This window comes from Vipera berus (assembly GCF_964194415.1).
Source record: "Vipera berus genome assembly, chromosome: 1".
Classification (NCBI taxonomy): domain Eukaryota; kingdom Metazoa; phylum Chordata; class Lepidosauria; order Squamata; family Viperidae; genus Vipera; species Vipera berus.
This window is the reverse complement of record NC_138202.1, coordinates 284,717,438-284,743,600: the sequence shown is the minus strand read 5'-3', so window position 1 is coordinate 284,743,600 and position 26,163 is coordinate 284,717,438. Positions and strand designations below refer to the sequence as shown.

At 40.6% G+C, this 26,163-nt stretch overlaps 2 protein-coding genes across 7 annotated transcripts in view; one reads left to right on the top strand and one right to left on the bottom strand.

The window, feature by feature from the left end:
• Window positions 1-1,772: 1,772 nt before the first annotated feature.
• FSAF1 (40S small subunit processome assembly factor 1) lies at window positions 1,773-17,145 on the bottom strand. Its single transcript, XM_081313037.1, has 7 exons — window positions 16,923-17,145; window positions 14,041-14,384; window positions 6,746-6,802; window positions 4,881-4,976; window positions 2,974-3,060; window positions 2,696-2,748; window positions 1,773-2,004 (listed from the first exon to the last, which is right to left on the bottom strand). Exons 1-7 carry the CDS (start codon window positions 17,032-17,034, stop codon window positions 1,878-1,880), a joined length of 876 nt encoding a protein of 291 aa, XP_081169163.1. The 5' UTR covers window positions 17,035-17,145; the 3' UTR covers window positions 1,773-1,877.
• Window positions 17,105-26,163, top strand: part of GNPAT (glyceronephosphate O-acyltransferase) — a 45,376-nt gene continuing 36,317 nt past the window's right edge. Inside the window, exons 1-2 of one of the 6 annotated variants that reach the window (XM_081313035.1) lie at window positions 17,105-17,380; window positions 24,973-25,164. In XM_081313035.1, coding sequence (XP_081169161.1) covers window positions 17,330-17,380; window positions 24,973-25,164 — 243 coding nt within the window. In that variant the 5' untranslated portion in view covers window positions 17,105-17,329. Of the gene's footprint in view, window positions 17,381-17,991; window positions 18,010-24,972; window positions 25,165-26,163 lie in introns of those variants that run through there. The other 5 variants (XM_081313036.1, XM_081313034.1, XM_081313031.1 and 2 more) reach the window with 5 other exon arrangements.

The following is a 26,163-nucleotide window of genomic DNA, read 5'->3' as shown; positions in this document are numbered from 1 at the left end:
GGGAGTGACTGGCTTAAAGTGACACGACCAGCTTTGATGCCTAAGGCAGGACTAGAACTCACAATCTCCAAAACCTGCACCAAACTGATTATCCTAGCCTAGCATGAAATATTATAATGTTATAAATGAAACAGCAATGTGGGCAGCATTTGAAGATGCAAATAAGACCTTTTCACTGTGGAGAGGACTATTTGATCTTCAATAAAATACTAAACATTAATTTTTTCCTAAAGATTAAAGCTGTAGGCAAGTGTTTAAAAAATGGATCATTGCATCATAAAAGTATCCAAATTAAGCCTAAAGAGTCATCCTAAGAGTAATACTGGAGCTGTTATTTCCCATGGAACATTCATAGAAATGACAGCAGGGGGGCAGAGATCGGCCCCTAGGTCTCTCGTTTGTGGAGTTCCTCAGGGTTCGGTTCTCTCGCCTCTCCTGTTCAACATCTACATGAAACCGCTGGGTGAGATCATTCGTGGTTTTGGAGTTGGGTATCATCAATATGCTGATGATACCCAACTTTTCATTTCGACCCCAAACCACCCCAGTGATGCCCTCGCTGTGATGTCCCGTTGCCTGGAGGCGGTTCGGGTCTGGATGGGGAGGAACAGACTTCAACTCAACCCTGACAAGACTGAGTGGCTGTACATTCCGGCATCCCGGGACATTCAAAACGTTCCATCACTTTCTATGGGGGGTGAGTCTTTACCCCCCGTAGATAGGGCTCGCAACTTGGGAGTCCTCCTGGATGCATGGCTTACCTTAGAAGATCATGTAGTAGCCGTGACCAGGGGGGCTTTCGCACAGGTTCACCTGGTGCGGCAGTTGCAGCCCTATCTAGACCGGGATGCCCTGTGTACGGTCACTCATGCGCTCGTGACCTCTCGTCTTGACTATTGCAATGCTCTCTACATGGGGCTTCCCTTGAAGACCACTCGGAGGCTCCAACTGGTACAGAATGCGGCCGCGAGAGTTGTCTTGGGAGTTTCCCGGTACTCCCATGTTACACCTTTGCTCCGCGAGCTGCATTGGTTACCAGTTGTCTTCCGGGTGAGGTTCAAGGTCTTAGTGATGGTTTTTAAGTCCTTACATGGCATGGGTCCGAATACCTCGGGGACCACCTGCTGCCGGCGTCGACTCCCCTCCGCCCCGTGCGTTCCCACAGAGAGGGCCTCCTCAGGGTGCCTCCAGTCAGAGAATGTCGGCTGGTGGCCCCCAGGGGGAGGGCCTTCTCTGTGGGTGCTCCGGCTTTGTGGAACCAGCTGCCGGTTGAGCTCCGGATGGCACCGGATCTCCGCTCCTTCCGGCGCGGGTTAAAGACCCATTTATTTGAACAAGCTGGCCTGGCCTGATGGGGAATCACTTAGGGTTTTAATATTTATATATATTTTTTATTGTTTTTATTGTGGGCAATAATTTAATTCTTTTTTAACTTTTGTACTTTTGTAGTTTTAAGATATGCCCTGTTCACCGCCCTGAGTCCTTCGGGAGAAGGGCGGTATAAAAATTTAATAAATAATAATAATAATAAATAATAATAATAAAATATAATGAATTCAGAGCAATTAATCATAGTATTTTTGGTACATATTATTTTCAAAGTAAAACATTCTGACGAACTCTTCAGCATATATGTTGGTAACCAGTTCAACCAGTTCAGTGGTAAACAATTATACAATTCAAGTAACATTTGCAAAATTTAGTTTTCAGATGGATTTTTCCTTATTGCACACTAATCAACAATACACTATTAAATTCAGTTCACAAACGAAATCTTTAAATGACTTTATTTTTTTAAAAAAGGAACAATTACATTTTTTTAAAAAAAGTTATTTTGTTACAGAGTTTGTTCGTCTTATTCTGTGTTCAATATAATTTCATTTATTCAACTTGGAAGATTTGATCTTTCTTATGTCACAACTTTGAAGAATCAAAGTTCCATTTTTAAATTTTCCCAACCGTCCTGTTGGTAGTATGTTCTGTTTTGTTGTCTTCTTGGATTTTCTGTTTTTTTAAAAAGAAAACATGTATTTGTGTATATATGCATGTTTATATAGAGAGATTCCTGTTGCTTCTAAAACCGAACTGTTTTTTTATTTGCCGAGTCCTATTCAATGACAGAGGGACGCGGTGGCTCAGTGGGTTAGGACGCTGAGCTTGTCGATCAGAAGGTCGGCAGTTTGGCGGGTCGAATCCCGAGTGCCGCGTAACAGAGTGAGCGCCTGTTACTCGTCCCAGCTTCTGCCCACCTAGCAGTTCGAAAGCACGTAAAAATGCAAGTAGAAAAATAGGGACCACTACGGTGGGAAGGTAACAGCGTTCCGTGCGCCTTTGGCGTCTAGTCATGCCGGCCACATGACCACGGAGACGTCCTCGGACAAACGCTGGCTCTTCGGCTATGAAACGGAGATGAGCACCGGCCCCTAGAGCACCGGCCCCTAGAGTCGGAAACGACTAGCACGCATGTGCGGGGGAACCTTTACCTTTACCTTTTATTCAATGACAAACATAATGATTCCTGCTTACACTTCACACACAGAAAAAAAGAGGCTAAAGGCTCAGTCATTCAATGCCAAAACTACAATACTGTTTAGCACTAGATGTGAAAAAACCTTAGTAAGTACAACCGAAACAAATACAAAAATAAATCCAATTTATTACACCTTGTTTATATGAGATTGAAATCTTGGCTCACCTCTCTTCATGCCCTCTCTTTTTTCTCCTCTTGAGAGAATCAGATTTATTTTCCTGTTAAAGAAAATAGGAATAGGAACAGGAATATTGTAATTGCTCATATACCACATTTTACATAAATCAAATACGGATTCCCACATGCAATAAAGACTGACTTTAATCTGTTGTTCTAATTGCTTGTACCTAAATCCATGGCCCAGGTCTTACTGGAAACCATTATACTAAAGCTTTCCTACTTGATTTTACATTTTATTTTTATATGAAATATTACGTACATACCGTCATATTTTCTTTCTTCTTTGCTGCTTGTTTTTCTTTGATTTGCTCTTGAAGAATTTTGTAGTTCACGTATTCCTTTTTTGAAGGCTGCAATAAGAGTTTAATAACTCATTTCAGAAATTCGTGAAAAATACACCAAAAAGAGAGAGAAAAGTTCACAGTGATAATATACACTCATGTATAATGATGGTTCTTTAAATGCTCACATAATTTAATTTGATTCTTTCAATAGAAGTGTGGTTAAAATAAACCTTTTCAATGATGTAACTATGTTTTTCGGGAGTATGACTATTTATGAATTGATTAGTGATTCATAATCACTGTTCTCATTTCTTTCAGTAGCTTTGAGACAACATTTATGAAGACAATGTTTGACAGAAAAGCAAAGACCACCTTTCCCTATTTCTTAACTCTTGATGTCAAAGCATTGCTGGCAGTACAAATTCAAAAAGCAAGAAGCTGTATTACATAAGATTTCTAAATATGTTCAATACAAAGGCAACATTTTTAAACTATTATGCAACAACTCACATTTACATATTAAGAGTTACCATATTTATTAGTGGATAACCCAAAAATTTCAAGTGCAATACACCCCCAAAATTCAGGTATGAAATCTGTGGATTGGCTTATCCTCAAGTATATGTGGCAATACTTCTAAAAAGTATTTTAAAGTACCATAATTCATTCAAGAAAAATAGGGACCACTACGGTGAGAAGGTAACAGCGTTTCGTGTGCCTTTGGCATCTAGTCATGCCGGCCACATGACCACGGAGACGTCCTCGGACAAGCGCTGGCTCTTCGGCTTTGAAACGGAGATGAGCACCGGCCCCTAGAGTCGGAAACGACTAGCACGCATGTGCAGGGGAACCTTTACATACATACATACATACATACATACATACATATATACACACACACACACACACACACACATATGTGTGTGTGTGTGTGTGTGTTAAATATTTGTCAAGTCTTTTGAATACGCCTTGCTAATTAACTCTTTCTTTCCTGTTTGGCCTAACTCAAGGCTATCCACAGGATACAGTCACAACTTATGACAGCTCATTATTTGTGTAAATTATTCAAATTGCTAATAAAGAATTTTAGGGAGGCTGAAATGATCATTTCGAACTTCTTAAGTTCTCATCAGTCAGTCATACCCTTTTTAGCCTCCCTAAAATTCTTAATTAGCAATTTGAATAATTTACATACATACATACATATATGTGTGTGTGTGTAAACTTTTTTAGATTGCTAACAAAGAATTAAAGGGAAAAAAAATTACACAAATATGATCTGTCACTGTTGTGACTACTGCCTGTCGATGGCCTTCGGTTAGGCTGAAACAGGGAATAAAGATTTGTCCCATGTTTGGGGCCTAGCAAGGTAATCCAAATAGTTAACAAGCATTTAACATACACACACACACACACACACACACACACACACACACACACACACACTAAGTGTTCTAAATACTTAAGAAACATTTCATACACACACACACACACACACACACACACACACACGGATAAGTCCATCCATAAATAAGCCAACCCTTGGATTTTTAACTAAAATACCATAAAAAATGTGTGTTGGTTTACCTATGGGTGGTACATTTTTCATACTTCGATTAAAAAGTCAAGAGTTAGCTTATACTCAAGTATATTCAGTAGTACCAGTTTTGAAATTGTAAAAGGAATTCAATACAGAAATTCGGTATGAAGAATACTACATTGCTCATTCACAATTTACTTCTGAAATTTCAAAGGTCTCCCACATGTTGACCCTGCCACTTTTCCTCCATTTGAAAACAAACAAACAAACAAACAGCCAAAGGCTTTGGCAGAGGGAAAGCTTTAAGGATGAAATCTCCTCTTTTGTAAACCACCTCTTGACTCACCTTTGCCCCCAACATGATAGCACGTTCTTGCTCCAAAACTCTCTGTTCTTTCTTTGTAAATCCTGTAATTCCAAGCCGGTGTACTTCCAACCGGGCCTAAAGTATTGCAAAATTAATTAATTAATTAAAATTAATCTTTTTTTAAATTTTGCTTTCCGAGAAACATAAGCATTCAAGCTGAAGTTTCATAAGCAAATGCATCTGAGGAATTGCATAACACATCATGCTATCATGTTGCATAAGCAGAAGAAGTGTTCTGTACCTATTTTCACAGGCAATTGAAACTTGACAGTTTTTTGTTAGTCAACAGTCATCAGATTCATATGTTAACTGCAACACGTTATTTCGGACTTCAGTCCCGAACAATCGACAAACTGATACAATATGGAGATAGTGTGTATTCTGCATGATAGCTCTTTTTATATCATTTGCATTATTTAAGTCACTTAGATCAGGGGGCCCCAACCTTGGCCACTTTATGACTTGTGGACTTCAACTCCCAGGATTCCTCAGCCAGCATGGCTGGCTGAGGAATCCTGGGAGTTGAAGTCCACAAGTCATAAAGTGGCCAAGGTTGGGGACCTCTGCCTACATCAAAAGGTAAAGGCTCTGTAATGGTCTGTGAGAATGTCCTCGAGAGATAGGAAGAGGAACCAAAGACTAGGCAACAGTCAGATAAGCAGCATCTTAGGGGGATGCAAGGAGGATGTGTGTGAAATCCAAATTCAAGCAGTCGATATAACTTTTACCATGTGTTCATTGTCTAGTTGTAATAGTCTGTGAGAATGTCCTTGAGAGAAACAGGAGGAGGAGGAATAGCAGGCTAGGTCAGATATGAGGCCACTTAGTCTGCAAAAGGGATGGGGGTGCAGCAATCCCCCCCCTCAGAAGGGACCCTTCCCTAGTTCGTTGGACTATAAAAATGAGTCGTAAGTCCCTTTGTTCAGCACCATTCCCATTGAAGAAATGGTTGATGCTTGGATCTGCCTGTATCTTTATTGTACGTTTACAGTAACAGAATCATGTAAATCTGGAAAGTATATCCTCTCCTCTCCCGACCTTTACAGTTGAAGAAAATAAGAGAGAGTCTCTTCTGCCATGCCTCCATTCCTTCTGCGGACTGAACTGCCTCTTATTTGACCCAGCCTGCTATTCTTTCTCTTCCTGCTTCTGGCAAGGACATTCTCATAGACTATTACAATTAGACAATGACACAGATGATGTAAGTTATATCAACTGCTTGAATTTGGATTTCATACGCATCTACCTCGCACCCCCCCAAAAAAAAAACACACAAACAAACCCCAAATTGAGTTTTCCTTATAAAATCATGGTAATCATCACCTGAACACTCTGGGAAGGGATGACAGGTTGAATGAAAGGTCGTTCTACTAGTGGGCATCCTCAGGAACTTTCTGCGTGTTGGATAGATACTGGATGTGAAGATAGGCCCCATGGAGGTCCAGCAGGGATTAGAATTCCTTTTTTCTGGAGTATTCTATGCAGAATTTCTGGTTTCCATCCAGATTTTTTTTACATGACAGTTCATCCATTTCAGATACAGATAGGTGTCCCTATCTTTGTTCATTTGGGGAATGTTAAGAAAGCAGAAGCATGTGATAGATTTGCCATTGGGTAACTCTCTAATGTCAAGGATTTAACAAGAAGTCCCTGAGCATATGGCTCTGATTTCAGTCTTAAAATATTGCAGACCTTCCTAAATAGTTGCAGAAAGTCTGGTTTATGGGGGGGGAAACCCTGGCAGGTTTAGGACCTGGTTAATGATCTTATGATCAAGGGACAATTCTATTTCTCTCCATCAGGCTTCGTGTTGCATGCATACCTTTAAATATACATCAACTTACTTTTTCCAAATTAAATTCTTGGGTATCCATACATGGTTCTTCAGCAGTCATTTTTGCCTAGATACAATTTAAAACATAAAATAGTATGTTTTGCTATTAAGATTTTTCAAATAATTTTCTATTGATGGCTTAAGCTATAATGTTGTTAGAGCAAGATTTTTGAATATGATGGTTTCAGATAAGATGGTTTCTCTTAAGATAGAAAACTACATTATTTAAACAAACTCATCAAGGCTACTATTATAGACTTATCTCTGACAATAAATCTCAATTTAATGAGACTTTTGAACATGCACAATAGACTTACTATGGATCTTAAAATTTTAAATAGGGTATCCACAAATATTATTTTTAATACTTTGTTTGGTACCTCTTGTATGCTAAATTTTCCTGATAAAAAGTTGTAACCCAAGTGTACAACACATGAAGAGTAAGAATTTAAGCTTACAGAACTTAAGAATTTAAACAAGAATGTTGTAAAGCATGTACTGTGTTTGCCAAAAATAAGACCAGACCTTATATATATTTTTTTGGACCAAAAGATCCATTAGGGCTTATTTTTAGGGGTTGTCTTATTTTGTGGCCGCCTGCCTACTCCATCACACCATCTGCTTGCCCTCGGCCGCAATGGCTTACAGGACTTCCCAGGGCAGACACTTGGGAGGTGAGGGTAGTGCCGGAGGAACATGCCTTCAGGCCAGGAGGAGAGCGGCGTGGACAGGCGGGGGAAGCCGAAGGACTGGGTGGTGCAAGCCTTCCCTGCCACCTCACTCTGCCTGCCAACTCTTTTCTATTGCAAGCAGATGAAACTTACAGTCTCTGCCAGTTCTTTGTTCAGGTGAAAAGTGTTTGGGCACCTATGGGGCGCTTGGAAATGGAGCGAATGGCTCCGTTTCCAAGTGCCCCATAGGCGGCCAAACACTTTTTGCCCAGAGGGAGATTGGAAGATTCGTCTGTTTGCAAAAGGAAAGAGTGTGGCAGGCAGAGGGAGGCGGCGAAGAAGGGAGGGAGGGAGAAAGGAAGGAAGACTTAAGGACACCCGGGGAGGCGAAGGAATCTACCATAAGCTGCCTTTCTCCCTTTCCTGGTTTGGATGAAGGCAGCTTCGTGCAAGTGGGTGCAACCCTGGCAACCAAGGCTCGTCAGAGCTGCTGGAGAAGTTTTGTTCCTGGGTGGTGGTGGGTGAAACCGACCACCCTACAGCAGTTTTCCACCTCTGCCTCTCCCTCAGGCGGCTTACTTCACCCCCCCACCCCCCGCTATACTTTTAGTGTTCAGGGAAGCCAGTGCCTTTATGTGTCCTTAATTCGCTTTTTAGGTTCTATCTCTGGAGACCCACATTTATCTGGTGTAAAAACTTTGGTCAGCTCCACAGCAAAAGCTGCCCCCCCTCCCTGTTTTCCCTGCTGGCGGTGACAGAGGGCTGGTGGGGAGAAATGCAAGCCACGGGAGAGTTGGTGGAGGAGAAGGAGGAGGCTGCTGCCGGGCAGGTGATCTGCGGGGCAAAGCGAGGGCGGCCAGGACCGAAGGAAGCCTCTCCAGTAGCGGATGTGGCTGTTGCACAGCAGTGGCAGAGCCTTTCGCCGTCACTCTCTCCTGGCTCCAAAACAGAGGAGGGGGACCAGGTAAGGGGACCGAGCCTCCACAATGCTTTCTCTGTAGCATGACAGTCTGTCTCAAGAGGGGAGTGAAAAGGAAGAGGCGGGCAGGCAGCAGGGAGGTCGCTGAGCAGGGAGTGGTCTGGCTGCGGGGACCGTGAGGTAAGTGGGTGCGTGGCAGTGGCACGGGTGCGATGCCTGCTTTCCTGCTCTGTTGATTCAGCAAGCAACCAGACGGTGGGACGGAGTGGGCGGGCTCTTACTTAGGGCTTATTTTGGGGGGTAGGGCTTATATTAGGCGCATGCATAAAAATCACGCTAGGGCTTATTTTTGGGATAGGTCTTATTTTTGTAGAAACACGGTGATAAATTTTATTATAATGAACTGGAAAATTACATGCTGTTAAATTTGTAGAACTATGCCTTGTAACACCTGTCACCTGGAAAACTAAAAATATTAGCTTGTCTGTTGAAAAATGAAGAAACTAATATGCAATTATGTATGCAAAAGCCTTGATTTTCCCTGTGAAAACTTACACATCATGTAAATAGAATTTAAAAGTGTGGGCCTAAAGAAAAAAATGGAGAGATTAACAATCCTGATATAGATTCCGTTTTATTCTCATTACGTAAATCAGTTTGGTGTAACAATTAAGCACTAGGCTAGAAATGGGAAATTTGAATTCTAGTTCCACCTTAAGCACAAAGCCAGTCATTTTCTCTCTCAGCCCCAGGAAGGAGACAATATCTAACCACTTCTGAAAAAAATTCAGGGACTTGTCCAGCCATTCTCCAGGAATCAAGACTGATTTGAAGGCACCCACTTTCAGCAAAATCTTATTTTAACTGAGAGTTGTAGAGCATGGTGAAAAAATGAACTAACTAGATCACTGAATGTTGGAGGAGAGCCTTACTCTTATCAAAGTCTTTGTGCAATGCTCAGTTCAGGTGATAGCTATTCAATTAGCTGTGCCCCAAACTAAAAGAAATCTCAAGTGTACTAATAGTTGGTACAGACCTAGCCTGTACCAAATCTGATCAGAAACAGGCAACTTGTTTAGCAATTATGATGTAAAAACAGGATGAGAACACAGATACTGGCCCTAATTACATCCAGAAATCCGGTATTAGCACAAATATCACTTTATCAGCATTAACATTAAAATATTCATTAGCACGTGCTCATTTCCCTTCCTCAGGGATACTGTGAGAAAACTTTTTTTGTTTTCAATTTCTTTTAACCACAAGTTATTATGCAATTCAATTCTTTAACCATAACTAGTCTTGCAGGATCCAATCTGGGTTGGACACTGGAACCAGAGGTTTAGTCTTCCGAGTGAATAATTAATCTTAACTTTGCCAATTCAAACATGGCAGTATCATGCTATAAACCTTTCTTAAGAGAAAACTGCAGGAAAGCTTCCGATATAGCAGGCTGTTTCTGCTGGTAGAACAAAGAAAAAGAAAATATACCTCAAGATCAATTTCCTCTTCATTACACAGGAGATACGCAACCAAAGAGAAAAATCTGCGAAAAATGGCTTTTCCGTGATGGGAACATTTTGACTGAACTGCAGGCTTTTTGCAGGGTGAACTATTGGAACAACGAAAATGCATTCAGCCGAGGTTTGTTTTTGTTTTTTTCAAAACATTTTTTTCAATTTAAAAAAACTGCAGGCGACCCTCGAATTAGGACAATTGAGGTCAGAATTTTGGTTGCTAAGCAAGGCAGTGGTTAAGTGAGCCATGCCCCATTTTTTTTGCTGTGGTTGTTAAGGGAATCACTGCAGTTGTTAAGTGAATCATGTGGTCGTTAAGTGAGTCTGGCTTCCCCCATTGATTTTGCTGGTCAGAAGTCAGCTGGGAAGATTGCAAAGGGTGATCATGTGACACCCCCCTGGGATGCTGCAACCATCGTTAAATACATGTTGGTTGCCACTGCCCCAAATTTTGATCATATGATCCTAGGGAAGCTGTGACGATCGTAAGTGCGAGGAACAGTTGTAAGTCACTTCTTTGAGTACCACTGTAACTTCAAATGGTCACTGAATGAATGCTTCTAAGGTGAGGACCACCTGTAATTGCACTGAAGACAAACTGTTGCCCTTTGTTTGGACATAACAAGGTACCAGAGTTAAACTAAAAAGGAACAAAATCATCTGAATTGCCTCCTCCTGACCACACCTGAATATCTGAGCGGGAAGCAGATGCCCATAAGTCAGAACAACATGGGGCATTTAATATCACGTTGTTTCACATGTTTGGAGTGGCTTATGGTGGCTTGTTTTTAAGTTCTCTAAGCCAGAGGCTTAGGGACGCGGTGGCTCAGTGGGTTAGGACGCTGAGCTTGTCGATCAGAAGGTCGGCAGTTTGGCGGGTCGAATCCCGAGTGCCGCGTAGCAGAGTGAGCGCCTGTTACTCATCCCAGCTTCTGCCAACCTAGCAGTTCGAAAGCACATAAAAAAATGCAAGTAGAAAAATAGGGACCACTACGGTGGGAAGGTAACAGTGCTCCGTGCGCCTTTGGCGTCTAGTCATGCCGGCCACATGACCACAGAGACGTCCTCGGACAAGCACTGGCTCTTCGGCTTTCAAATGGAGATGAGCACCAGCCCCTAGAGTCGGAAATGACTAGCATGCATGTGCGGGGGAACCTTTACCTTTACCTTAAGCCAGAGGCCCTCAATCTTTTGGGCATTAGGGACCTCTGTGGAGGTTTTTCCGCAGAGCAGAAGGTGCGTGGTTTTGTGTGCTGCCTGTATCTCGTAGATGGAGCTTTGTTTGTTTGTGCGGACTGGTTGCTGGCATGTTGCGGCTTGGTACCGGTCCACGGACCGGGGGTTGGGAACCCCTGCTCTACGTCACAAAGATGTAGCATGTTAGGCAATAAAACAGACAATACTTTCAATCTTCTTGCCATTAGCCACAGCACTCAAAGCAAGAGAAAGCTGGTGAGTGCTATGTAAGTAAGAGTAAGTAAGACTGAGGATGATTTTGGATTTAAGAAGAAAGCTGTTTCCTTTCGGTCTGACAGACTGACATTTTGGTGTATTTAAACTGTTTGCTTTAGAGAGGTTACATTTCTTGGGTGCTAATGAAAAAAAACTGTGATCGTGTTGTGCTTCTTTTTCAAAAGATTGCCAAATGCAAACATGTGCATTGTGCAAGTGTATTACTGGGGTGCAATATACTGCTGAGGAAGGAGGACTTGATTTTTTTCTTTTTACTTTTTTGTCGCTCTTATTGTATTGTTGAAGTGAATGTATTGCTGGCCTCAGCTTTGTTCATACAGGGTGCGTTTAAGCGTTCCTAATCAGCGTTTCTTGTTGGCTATAGAAATGTATTTATTTATTTATTTTTAAACAAGACTAATTACCTTTACCAGTTTTTCCTCAGGATAGGTAGTAGGTCATACTCATCATAAACACCTACTTACCTCTATGGTCTTAAGATAGGACTATTTTTTTTAATCTTGTGTAAGCAGTGCTTTTTTTGTAAAAGAAAAAGGTGCCGGAACTCACACATGTCATACAACCCGCCTTGCCTACCCTACAAGGTTCCATCCAAAAAAGGTGCCGGAACTCCGTTCTGAGCGTTCTATGAGAAAAAAACGCCCTGTTTGTAAGCCTCTAATGATTGTCAACATGTTATATAAATTATTTAACATGTGATTCTATAGTCAGTAAATTGACATGGATTAAACAAATCTTTAACAGCCATCGCAATGGAGAAATATATTTGTCTATAGGATTTTAATTATTATTCCCTCTAAATTCTATTCTTTTTATAATCCTTCTTGGAATATTTACATAATGTGAATTAGTGCTCCAAAGCTTTAAACACTTGAGTATAAAACTCGATAATAAAATTGTAGTTATCTGTCAAAAAGGTCAGATGTCATTCATACATTATATTTCGAAAATTTGGGTTTTCTTTCTTCATATTTTGCACTTATGTTCTTTTCTTTTTTTCTTTTGATTAGTCTTTTATTCAGTTTGATTCAATGTAAAATTCTTAATAAATATAATTTTAAAAACCTGTCTAAACCTTAGAAGTTGATATTAAAATTTGGTAATTAAATCATTTGGCTCTTTGCTTAATTCTTTTGAAATACTGGTATTTGGCAACAACAGCAACCATGAAATTCTACTGAACTACCTGTTTGTGAGTCAGTCCCAAACCAGTTTTGTAACAGGTGAATCCCATGTGGTAGTTCTAGATTTAAAACAGATACTGGGAAAGAATAGGCTAGAAACAGTGAGAAATGAAGTAGAACCACATTAACCTGAGCCAATTATAATTCCCATCATCTGAACACGGTTTGCAAGATTGTTAAAACAAAAAATGTTAACAGATTAGACTGGACATTGGACCACAAAAGCCAGGATAGTGATCACAAAATACAAAAGAAGACTATTACAGAATTCCAATTAAATTTTATTTCAGTTTTCCACAACTTCTGTTTTCTGCATGTCCAGTAAGCTGCGCTGAGTGGTCTGGTTTGTTACTGTCTGGGTGGTCATGTAGATTTCCATAGATCAATCTGGGTAGGTCAATTCAAAGTTAAATTGATATATGGACCTCTTATTTCCCTTGTACAGCATCTCAAGCTCAAATAAAATGAGAAGCTATGAATTAATAGAAGTATTTTTATGTCGGGGAGTGCAATGGTTCAATGGTTAAAGAAGCTGAACAGAGACAGCCGGGGATGAAGACCCAAGTGCCACACAACAGGGTGAGCTACCTTTACTTGCTCCTACCTAGCAGTTTGAAAGCATGCAAATGTGAGTAGATAAATAGGTATCACTTAGGTAGGAAGATAACAATGTTCCAGGTACCTCATGGAAATGTCTTCGGACAACACTGGCTCTTTCAAGCTAAGATATGGAGATGAATACCGCCCTCTAAAGTTGGGCACAATTGGACGGGGGAAACCTTTACCTTTACCTATCCTGATATCGCTACTCATCTTGCAAAGAGAAGAGCAAAGAGTCTGTGTGTATTGTGGCAAAATGCTTATTCCCATCTCACCTTGCAATTAAACGTGGTATAAGTTTAATACTGAATATATTTAAAAACATTTTGTTATGAAGAATTCTTATTCAGGAAAGGTAAAAAGGTAAAGGTAAAGGTTCCCCTGCACATGCGTGCTAGTCGTTTCCAACTCTAGGGGCCAGTGCTCATCTCCGTTTCAAAGCCGAAGAGCCAGCATTTGTCCGAGGATGTCCCCGTGGTCATGTGGCCGGCATAACAAGACACCAAAGGCGCACGGAACGCTGTTAACTTCCCACCGTAGTGGTCCCTATTTTTCTACTTGCATTTTTACTTGCTTTCGAACTGCTAGGTTGGCAGAAGCTGGGACGAGTAACAGGCGCTCACTCTGCTACATTCGACCCGCCAAACTGTCGATCTTCTGATCGACAAGCTCAGCGTCCTAGTCCACTGAGCCACCGTGTCCCTTTTCAGGAAAAGAGGCTTGTAAATATTAATTTATTTAGCCAACTAAATTATTCCTAAATGACCAGAGTTAATTCACAAAATGAAAAGTCTTTTCTTTCTTTTTGGTCATATGGTAATAATGTAGCCAGGCAGACCGGTAATGTTTTCAAGGTAATTTGCAATTATTTTTGAGAAATCCCTTTTATGAACTGAATGTTCTGTGTCCAAACATGAGGGAATTAAATATGAATGCCTTACCTTTAAGTCATCACTTCCAGGAATTTCAAGTTTAGCTATCTTCTTTCTGTGTCGACTGTGGAATGTCACAACTTCAACCTGTGTTGCCTTTTCTTCTTGGGCACTTTTGAATGGGAGTGGATTAGGGGAACTGGAACCCGAGATACATTTTTTCTGATCAACACTTGCCAGTTCATCTTTTAGATTGTCAAAGAAGTTGGACACATTTTTTCTCTTCCCCAAAGAAGATGTACCAAGTTCAGGATTGACAAGTGGTACAGTATGGGTGACCATTGTTGCTGTTATCTGTTGAGTGTGTCTTTTCTTGTTCCTTTTCTTTTTGCATTTCTCGGGTGGTGATTCACCTATAATTTAAAAGCAAATGTGTTCATCTCCTTGTTCCATTCAACCCAGAAGGATCTAAATATCCTATTTTTTGGAAATTTAAATTATACTGGATGCTTTACTTTTAACAAACAAAAATCATACAAAACATCTCCCACTTAAATGGGTAGCAATGTACACACTTTATCTTATGCTCAGAACTGGGCAGCTTCAGAATCCAATGTTCATATTCACAAATCACAGTATTAAGTGCTACCAGTATAGCTTCAAGTGTTATCAACCATGTAGGTAAGATTTTTCCTACAATGTTCTGTCCTCAATCTAGCTCAGTGATGGTGAACCTTTTAGAGACCGAGTGCCCAAACCACACCCCAAAATCCACTTATTTATCACAAAGCCCCAGGGCCGCATAAGCATTGTGGTGCCCTGGGGTGAGGGGGCATGGGTGTGTGGCCCACTGGGTGGGCGTGGCTGGGGTGGGCACGGCCACCTCGATGTTGCTCATGGGGGGAACACCTGTGGGGGCTGGGGAGCATTGGGGGAGATCCAGGGGGTCTCTGGCAGGTGGGGTGGTGGGCAGGAAGCCCAGCATAGATGAGGGAGAGGCATGCAATGCTAGCTGGGACTGGGGGGCCATGGCGACGATGGGGATCCAACCTTCCCCGCTCGGGGTGGCCTTTGCTTGCTGGCCTTGGGTGTGCTCTGCCACCTCTACTTGGGCTTGCTAGTCGGCCGCTTTGCCTCCTTTCTGCTGGGTGGGGCTGCCTAGTGGACCTGTGCAAGCTGCTGGTAGTGGTGGCACGCGTGCCCACAGAGAGGGCTCTGGGTGCCGCCTCTGGCATGCGTGCCATAGGTTCACCACCACTGATCTAGCTTGTTAGATCTTATAATGGTGCATTCTTTGGTGTTGTAATCAAGTCCATCACCTTGTTGCCTGTCTGCTTCTTTTTTCTTTCTTTCTTTTCACTTTTCCCAGGATTATAGACTTCTGAAGGGAACCGAGTCTCCACATAATGCGCCCAAAGAATTATAGTTTGAGCCTTATCATTTGCACCTCAAATAAGAATTCGGGACTGATTTGTTCTATGATCTATTTGTTTTTTTGACTACTTTTTGTATCTTTTCCAACACATTTTCCCCCACAAATCATGCTAAATCATTTTGTTTTATTTTTAAATATACTTCTTATAAGCTCTTATACACTGTAAGAAAATTCTTGATTCTGGTAAGATAACATTTAAGTTATCTACAGGGAACAATTTGGCAGATTGATCTGGATAGCGCAGGTGATAGATTCTACTTTTATGCAGAATGTTTTCACAAGTAGTATCATGGGTGCCATGTATACTGAAGTTTACATTTCACATATTTGTTCCAGTATGAACTCATAAATTCATGAATCATAGCAGATGCCATCTTGTTGTCCTTGGCTGAACTTTTTTAGGCTACGTAAACTTGGACCTGGTTGTTATTTTTATGAGAGAATATCAGGAAATTTCTAGGCTAAACTAAAAAGCATCCTGAAAGAAGGCAATGGAAAGAAAATCCGTACTGTTGCCATAAAAGCTGAAGCATTTTTCTGTACTCGCTAGGAAGTGATGTATTGGGAATCTGTATTTAATTCTTGTAAGTTTAATTGCTCTTATACTTAAAATTGTTTTAAAATTACATTATAAGCCACCCAGAGTTGCTTTGAATAGTGAGATGGGAGGCATATAAATTTAATAAATAAAATAAAAATTGAGCTCAATGAGACTTTTTATTTATACATATTTAAATATGTATAATTTCATATTTATGTTATTGTATTTAAATTTTAGCTAAATACCATAACAGACTTACTCTACAGTTGAACATTTTCATTTGTTTAAAAATAGGTTAGAGCCTAGATGCAACATTGGAACAATGAAGAGCACAGAACTTTCCGTAAGAACTTAAAGGTATCTATACAGAGTTAAACATGCAAAACAATTTACCTACTGTATCCCCTTATTATCCACAGATCACTGAGCACAGCAACACACCAAACATGAAAACAGTAATGGTATGTTTGGCTTCTTCAAAAATAATTTGCAGATATGGAACTGCCAAGAAGCCGAAATTAGGATCTTGGGGTAAGTACTGGAACCAATATTGGAAGTATTGGTAAGTATTCAGGGTTTCTGTCCTGAATATGTAAAAGATAGATCCCATAAAATATCTTGTTGCTTAAAAGCTCACTAGGATTTATGGGTTTAATCAAGACTGGTTGGTTTCAATGGCCGGAAAGAGGGCATTTCGGATCGCTTCACCTTGGCTTAAAGAACTAAAACCATCAATACAACTATAACACGCGAAGCCTTCACTTCTACCTTGTTTCCAGCATCCATTTCATTTGTACCAGCCCTTTGACCCGCAGAAATATTGTTAGTACGGTATGGGGAGCAGAAGATGGCTAAGAATCCGGAATGGGAAAGAAGGGGAGCAGGGGTCCCACGACAAAAGTAGGGGCAAGCAACACCGAAACCCATGGTCTCGGGGAAAAGTCAAGATTCAAGATCGCACGGCTCCTCACCCACCGAAGTCATACAGGGAACTGAGGACGGTGTCCAGCAGCCGTTCTGCAAGAGCGGAGTCCTCCCTCTGGACCTCTTTGGGCGACGGGCTCTGCCTGCCCGCGAGCCCCACCATGGCGCGTCTTTAGCTGCCCTTCCCCTTCCCTTCCCCAAAGGCGATCACCCGCCCCAGAGGAGGTTTGGCCCCGCGCGAATACCGTCGCGGTCAAGATGGCGGCGCCCACCGAGTACTTCCGCCCTTCTTCCCCGAGTGACAAGATTCCCTCCTTCGGCTGGGCTCGCAGAGCAGGGCGGCGAGGGCGTCGGCAAGTAGGGGCGTTTTGATGGGTGCTACCGGTAACCGGCGGAGGGAGACAGCCAGCCAGGAGTGAGTGCAGCTGGGCACCCTGGCGGAAGAAAGTAGCCTGGCGATGGCCGCAACGGCCGCGGCCACAGCTCGGCGGGCCTCCCCTGTGTACTCGGTAAGTAGCTGCCTCCCGCTTTGGAGCGGGGGGCTGGTAGGAGCGGCAGTAGCCGGGGCGGGATTGCTTCGCGCAGGCTGAGGCGTGGGGGGAACTGGGAGAAGGCAGAGGCTGGGCGGGCCTGGCTTTTTTCCCATTCCTTCATGGGCATCATTGCGCGTGTAGTAACGGGACAGCCGCTTCCTTTGGGGGCTAGAAGAAGTGGGTACAGTACGCTCAGCCGTTTACAGTAGTAGCGGCCTCCTTCCCCGGCGACCATTGTTCCCTGGCAGTATTTAAAGCATGTTCTGATACCTTCTGTTGTAGCTGTGTCGAACCACGCTTTTTGCTTTCTGGCTGGGGATAGTGCGAGTTCTGCTTCCCACTGCGGACAAGCATCAGGTCGGAGAAGGCTGGCATGCACCCGTAGTCCGTGTGATTAGTTGCTTCTCACATGCAGGAATTCAAGAACCAAACCTGCTTGTTTGGATTTTTTTACACCCAAGTTCTTGTTCTGGGGTAACGGAGCACCCTTTATCAGAATTATCACATTAAAAGACAACCTTTGCCTTGAAAATATAATAGGGGCTTTAAAAAGTTATGATTTTTACCATATAAAATACGAAAATTAAGTTGTCAGCGTGAAAATGGTATGTATGCATTCTGATTCCTGAGCAATGTATAATCTTATTCCACACATAAATTTGAACAGTTTAGATACAGTTCATTTGTTGAATGCTTTAATCCCAGATATTATTGTGATTGCTAAAAATGGTCATCCAGACTTCTGTGATCCTAAAGGTTCAAAATACATAATATGCTGAATGTTCTGTTTTTTTAAAGGCATATAGGAAATAATATCTTAGGATGCAATGTTTACTGTGGTAGTTAAGATGTTAGACAGGAAGATCAGGCTAAAATCTACCCTTGGCCATGAAATATCATTGGGTGACTTTGGGTCAATCACTATTTCTTAGACCAACCAGTTCACAGAGCTATTAGTATGCTGCTTTCAACTACTGAAGAAAAGTTGAGAAATAAATCTAATAAATACATTAATAAACCTTTACTTTATACTTCTTTATATTGCCACCAAAAACAAATCATTAGGGCAGAGATATTGTTTTGTAATAGTCTATTGTCTATTCAGCATTTCAGTATGTGTGATCTCATTAGAATAATATGAGATTTATCAAAATGCTTATCTTATCAAAAGGTAATAGATTGCTGACTATCAAAATGTAGGAGAAAGAAATCAATTTGATGTTGAACTTGATAACAGCAGCACGGTTACTGGTGGGACAATATTGGAAGAAGGATAGTTTGCCTACTATAGAAGAATGAGTACTTAAGGTATCGAATCTTGCAGAAATGTCTAAGATTTCTGCTTATTTGAAGGATCATTCGCAAGAAAGATATATTTCAGTTTGGAGGAGATGGATAGATTATATTCAGAATAAATATGGGACTAAAAAGTTCCATTTAGCTTATGAGTAGATTTTAGATTTTTATTAACTTTAGTATTAGTATTAATTATATTTTTGTATAAGTTATTATTATGTTTTTAATAATTTGAATGTATCAATGTTAAAGGGGAGTTAAAGCACATTATGAATTTGGTTAATTTTATAATGGATAATTTTAGTTAGAATATGATTATTATATTTATGACCCTGTATTCAGCTCTGGGAAGTGGGGGGGGGGGTTTGGGGCGGGTGGGTTTTGGGGATATGTTTTGTAAAAACGTTTTGTAAAACTCTAACAAAATGTAGGAGGGATTAGTATTTGTAAATACTGATCCTTATGATTCAGAAATACTTTAAATAACATTTAATAACCACATTTCAAAATTAATTACAATAGGAGTAAGGAATGACATCACAAAACTGATATATCCACATCACAAAACTGATATATCCACGTGGTCTTGGAAGAATCTCTAGCAACCAAAAAGACGTCCTGTCAATTGCTTCAGGATCTTTAGAGATATTTTTTAAAGATTATATAATAAGTTTATCAAGAGTATCTTTAATAATCTGTACATGATATATATAGAGAGCCAGTTTGGTGTGTTAAGGTGTGGTCGAATCCCGAGTGCCGCGTAACAGAGTGAGTGCCTGTTACTCGTCCCAGCTTCTGCCAACCTAGCAGTTCGAAAGCACGTAAAAATGCAAGTAGAAAAATAGGGACCACTATGGTGGGAAGATAACAGTGTTCCGTGCGCCTTTGGCATCTAGTCATGCCAGCCACATGACCACGGAGACGTCCTCAGACAAGCGCTGGCTCTTCGGCTTTGAAACGGAGATGAGCACCGGCCCCTAGAGTTGGAAACGACTAGCACACATGTGCGGGGGAACCTTTACCTTTACCTTTTACATGATATATAGAGAGAACCAGTTTGGTGTGTTAAGGTGCTGGTAATGGTTTTCAAAGCCCTACATGGCATGGGTCCGGAGTACCTTAGGAATCACCTGCTGCCAGCGTCAACGTCCCTCCGTCCAGTGCGCTCCCACAGAGAGGGCCTCCTAAGGGTTCCGCCATTCGGAGAATGCCGTCTGGTGGCTCCCAGAGGGAGGGCGTTCTCTGTGAGCGCGCCTGACCTATGGAACCGTTTACCGGTTGAGCTCCGGATGGCTCCCAACCTTCGCTCCTTCCGACGCGACCTAAAAACATATCTGTTTGAGCAATCCGGTCTGGTCTGACGGGTTCTGTTTTAATTATTGTTTTAAGATAACTATCTTCTGCATTTGGGCAAAATTAGGGTTTAATTTGTTTTCAATATCTGTATTTGTGCATTCTGTTATTTATGTCATTGTTCACCGCCCTGAGTCCTTAGGGAGAAGGGTGGTATACAAATCAAATAAATAAATAAATAAATAAATAAATAATAAGGTGTGGTTAAGGCATTGAGCTAGAAACTGAGTTCTAGTTGTGCTGTTACATCAGCCATAGAGTATTATGCAGTGCATATTGTGCTGCCACCATGTGGTTGTTTGGGAAACTACAACATTTATGTTAATTTGTTCAGCCAACCCCTCCCATTTGTAATGTACTTCCTCCTTCTTCTTACCCTGAACATTCTATCACTTCCTGCCACCATCTCACATGTGGTGGTCTCTACATGCTCCTCTCTACATGCTAGGATCATTACTATCTTTTGACCTTGAAATACCGTCCATTTCTTCATCTACCACACCTTGTCTGCTGTAATCTCTACATGCAAATAAAGGTCCTTCTGGATGATTAAAAGGTAATTTCATGAGTTCTGCTATCTGGCAAAGGCTGTTAACAGTGATAGTATCTGCTTATACAGGCTAGGCACCGGGGTCTCAGCAAGGGGATAAATCATTAAACAACAGTCAGAGTCAGAATAGTCAAAAGACAGTAGAATTCCTACAGCCTGCAATTCATTTGTGTGTGTCATAACTGCAAGCAAGCTCAGTGCAATCCGCCATCTTGTGAAAGCACATGGTCTTACTGAACATCTCCTGTGCATGCTGAAAATTGTTTCTGTATATTGGACTGTGTTACAAACCCTGTCTAAGCTGCAATTTGCCTTAAAGTGACAGTAACCATTTTTGGCAAAACTTGAAAAAATGTCTAGACGAGGCTCTGAACACTTTTATTGCTGAATCAATGCAGATGCATCATGCTTCTGACCACAAAGATGTACAGGGAGCTGATTTTGCTGATTCTGCTGTAAAACCCAAGCGCACAATAAGACCAACACAGAAACTCAGAGAAAACTCTGAGACAATTAGAGATGAATTCTCCAGTAATCTGTCAGACCTATGGGACAGAACTGCACACTGCATGTCAGTTTTGCTGTGCTTTAATGACAATCCTGCTGAATTAAGAGACTATAGATCGCCTATCTGCAACCTATGAACGTTACCAGCGGCTGTCTGCAAAATACACAGCCTTCTTAAAGGACTCTAATATAGATGACTCCTCAGCAGAACTAACCAAGACTTATGCACTAAACCACCAAAGAGATCTCCTAGTGCAAGATGCAAAGGATAAGGCAGAACTCCGTATTGCTGAACTGCAGGAGACCAGATCCATGGCACTTTCTTCTAGATCCTCTTGCTCCAGGACTTCAACATTAAGTCCACTTAGCCCCCCCCCCCCCGAAAGCCCTAATAAGCAGGCATATACATAGAATGAAGGCTATTGCTAAGCACATTGATTTGTGCTTCTTAGATTGTAAGCCGCCCTGAGTCTTCGGAGAAGGGCGGGATATAAATGGGATTAAATAAAATAAATAAATACTGTCAGTGTCATACTGCTGCAAACTGGAAAATTGCTCTTCTCAACACTAATGGGAATATGATTGTGCTTTAGCTGATTGCTTTTTCTAAACTGACTTGTGCAATCCTTCATTTTCACATATTATTAATATGCCTCCTTTCCTTTTCCTTTTCCTTTTCCTTTTCCTTTCCTTTTCCTCTGAAGAAGTGAGTGCTGTATTATACTGTAGCATATTACATCCTCCTGATTTCTTGTAAAACACCACTCTTTTCACACAACAGGAAGATTTTAATCATGCTACTGAAGGAAACAGAACCATGCACCTCTTTGGATATTCATTAATACAAAACTAAATTTTCTCTGGGCAGAGCAAATTTTTAACCATATATGCATCTCATTTGTGGGAAAATATATCTAAGGATGTTATCAAACTTCCTTTTATATGGAGTCACAGTATTGCATCATCTTGCTGTCTATTCTGATTAAGAATGGCTCTTCAAATTTTGGGCAGCACTGGGAATATCAAGGTTTGAACAAAGATACTTTCCATGTCTTGCTGTGTATTCTGTTACCAAGATGCAGGAAAAAGGTCTGAAAAAAGGACTAAAAGGGCTAATTACATAATAGCACAAATGATATATGTTATGTGAACCACAGATATTTGAATGTTGAAATTATTTAATAGACACCCATTCTTTCCAATGGTCAGTTAAATTGGTGTGCCATTAAACTCTGTGATGCTAAGAAACAATCTGGTACATCAGTTTGTTATATTCAGTCCTGGTTTGGAATTATTTTTATTGAAAAAAGGATAAAATCTGTTAGAAGTATAGGTAGTCCTCGAGTTATAAGTGTAATTGAGCCCACAATTGTGGTCTTAAGTTGTGATAGTTGCAAAGTGGCTCACCCTGTGACCTGACCTGATTTTATGAGCTTTTTTATGGCCGCTGTAAAGCAAACTCTGCGGTTGTTACAAATGCAATGCAGTGGGTTTTGCCAGTAACCAGAAAAATGCTGATTGCGAGCAAAAATGTTCTAAATCATAGTCATGTGACCACAGATTGCTGCTGTAAATGTGAGCTGGTTGCCAAGGACTCAAAATGTAGTCAAATGACTGGGTGGGTGTGTGATGTTGTAACTTCAAAACCAGGTTGTAAGTCCCATTTTTGGAGTACATTGTAAATTTGGTCATACATTGAGGACTGCTTGTAAAGGCAGTGCAGTAAGATGATTCTTTGACTTTTTATGCTTTTAAAAGCAAAATAATAGGAGAACAGCACCCAAACCTTCAAGTTTACGTAAATATCAACATCTTCTCACTAGTCTTTTTACTGCTCAAAAACTAATCTCTAAATCTAATTCTTTCATGTCTCTTGTCGGATGATATTGTAAATCTGAGGGTGTGTCCCATTTCTTTGTTAACTGATTTAGGAAGATAAATTGTTTGATTGTTTGAAAGATACAGATATATTAAATTACAATAGACTTGCCTAATCATTTCCGAGTTCTCATTTTCACACTTTTATCGCCTTTGTTCATATTTTACCCCTTTTAAGGAACTTGGTTAACATTAGGGATTTTGCCTAGAGTTTAGACTCTTATATATTTTTTAATATTTTTTATTTTTATTCTTTACACACATATGTTAATTTTCCAAACAACGTGCGAACTGAGTTCATGATTCATTAATACATATACAAATTTCACTCTTTGGTTCTTTTTTCCAACCATTTATAAAATAAATTCCAGCTTTCATAATATTCTGTTTCTTCTTTGTCTTTTAGTCTCATAGTTAATCTGTCCATCTCTGCGCATTCCAATATCTTCTTTATTAGCTCTTCTTCTGATGGTACTTGTTCATTTTTCCAGCATTGTGCATAGCTTATTCTTGCTACAGTTATGATATGTAGAACCAAGTATGTATTTTGTTTATCAGTCTTTTCTGGTAATATACCTAATAAAAATAATTTGGGATTAAATGCTACATGTTCTCCTAATATATTTTCTATAGTATAGTATAGGTGGTACCTTGCTCCATAGTAGTAACTGTGAGAGGGATCTTGGAGTCCTAGTGGACAATCACTTAAATATGAGCCAGCAGTGTGCTGCAGCTGCCAAAAAAGCCAACACGCAGAACAACTGCCATGGTGCTGCAACATTTGTAATTTCGGGACTTGCTTGTAAACACTAGGGGGCGCTTATCGCGTAACTTCAAATGGGCGCTAAGTGAACGCTCATAACTTGGGGATTACCTATACTTGGTTCCGAGCATAATTGGTGTCAGATCCTGTGCCTCCTTCCCCCCACATGACCCCTGAGTGTGATAGTATTCTTCAGAGCAGAATGCCAGAACCTGAAGCTTGTATAAAGGTTTTCCACTTCTGCTAGGCTCCCATTAGGATTTTAGCTTCCTAAGAACTTTTAAAGTTGGAGTTCTTCAAACGTGTGAGTAGGATGCGAGCAGGACTATATTGTTACAGAACTAGCCAGGTTTAATGTTGTAGCTTCAGATGAAGGAAGGAAGACCTGTCAGTATTAGTAGGCTATGTTTTCTAGAACATGCAGATGCCAGTAATAATCCCTTGCGGCTTATGTGTGTGGGCTGATTGCATCGTACAAATTGATACCAAATATTACAAAAATATTACATAATATTTATCACTATGTATCTAAAAGCTGGACAGAGTCATTAAAGCTGCCCTACCTACCTGGGAATAAATTTGTTGCGGTTGCTAGAGGCTTAGTTGATGTGCCTAAACGGCTTAAAACTTGTGTTCTGCTTGCTTGTCTTCTTGAATGTAGGGTAATTCTGTAAACTCAGGTTTATAGATTGGTTTTCAGATCCTGGTTTCTGGGGAGATACAATAAATCACAACTCTATATTAGAGCATAAGGCCCAGTTTGGTGTAATGATTTGAGGTAGCAGGTTAGAAACCAAGACACTATGTGTTTTACTCCCTCCTTAGGCATAAATTCCTGCTGTATAACTTGTGGCCAGTTACCCTCTCTCAATCCTAGGAGGAAGGCATTTCCAAAAAACAATGCTAAGAAAACTACAGGACTTGTCCAGGCTGTCACCAAGAGTCAACACAAACTCGAAGGGAAGGGAAGGGAAAGGAAAGGAAAGGAAAGGAAAGGAAAGGAAAGGAAAGGAAAGGAAAGGAAAGGAAAGGAAAGGAAAGGAAAGGAAAATGTTTACTTCTCTCTGCTTTATTTGGCTGCCCACTCATGCAGGTGGGAGTGAGTGCAAAAGCTTGAACAATGTGTTTTTATGTATAAAAATGTAATAGGTTAAGAGTGTTTTACTTAAAATAGTACACTAACGTGGCCAGTGTCTAATTCTCCATTTGTATTATTCCCAGCAGAAAAATCTCACATCAAAGAAAAAATATGAATTTGAAGATATTTTGGAAGAACGACGGCAGTCCAGTGACCTCAGATATGCAATGAAATGTTATACCCCTGTTGTTTATAAAGATCTTTCTCCCTGCAAGCCAAGTGCCATTAAAACTATTGTTCTACAATCTGAACAGGTTCAGTATGTCATCAGGCAGGTGTGTCAACCTTTTATCTGCTCCCCTTTTGGTTGTTTATTTGTCTGCTGCTGTTTATAATGATTTGACCAGTAACTTTGTTACCCACCAATATGCTAATTATGAAGTCTTATCCTGGCTCCTTAGGTTTTTTTTTCTCTTCAAGTTTTGTGATAGAAATCTTCCGTGAAATAGTTGTGCTTTTTCATTATAGTTTTGAAGCTCCCTAAAGACATATTTCCAAATCAGGAAGATTTGCTTGACTTGTGCTGATTGTAATTTATTGATTTGGTTAAAAGTTGTTTGGAGATATATCACTCAAGGACATATAGTTCTAATATTTTGGTAATCTGATGAGGGTTGTCCCAATTCTTCTCTTAGGTGGGATACATCCATCCATACAGCTGTTAATAAAAAGAGACTACCTTTTGTACATGAGTGGTCTTCAGATCCTATTGCCAGGAATTTGCTATAATTATGTACCATATTTCTCACATATGATTGAATTTTACAGTTGTTTTTGCCTAAACTGTAGCTTTTATACTCCATTTTCAGTTGGCTAAAAGCAATTTATGCATTCACAAATAAATGCATTAAAAAGGCCTTACTGTTTAATCAATTATAGGTAGTCCTTGGCTTATGAACACAATTGAGCCCAGAACTTACGTTGCTAAGTGAGAAATTTGTTAAGTGAATTTTGTCCCATTTTACAACTTTTCTTGCCACCTTTGTTAAGTGAATCACTGCAGTTGTTAAATTAGTAACAAGGTTGCTAAATGAATTTGGTTACCCCGTTGGCTTTGCTTGTCAGAAGCTTGCAAAAGGTGGTCACATGACCCCTGGACACTGCAACCGTCATAAATGTGAACCAGTTGTCAAGCATTCAAAGGTAAATCATGTGATCCTGGGGATGCTACAACGGTGCTAAGTGTGAAAAATGGTCATAAGTCACTTTTTTCCAGTGCCGTTGTAACTTCAAATGGTCACTAAATTAACTGTTGTAAGTCAAGGACCATCTGT

Coding starts and splice junctions, on each gene's coding strand:
- FSAF1 (XM_081313037.1), bottom strand. CDS start 17,034: ATGGTGGGGCTCGCGGGCAGGCAGAGCCCGTCGCCCAAAGAGGTCCAG. Junction 6,803..14,040: donor CTGGAAGTGATGACTTAAAG/GTAAGGCATTCA, acceptor AATTGTATCTAG/GCAAAAATGACTGCTGAAGA. Junction 4,977..6,745: donor AAGAATTTAATTTGGAAAAA/GTAAGTTGATGT, acceptor GCAATACTTTAG/GCCCGGTTGGAAGTACACCG.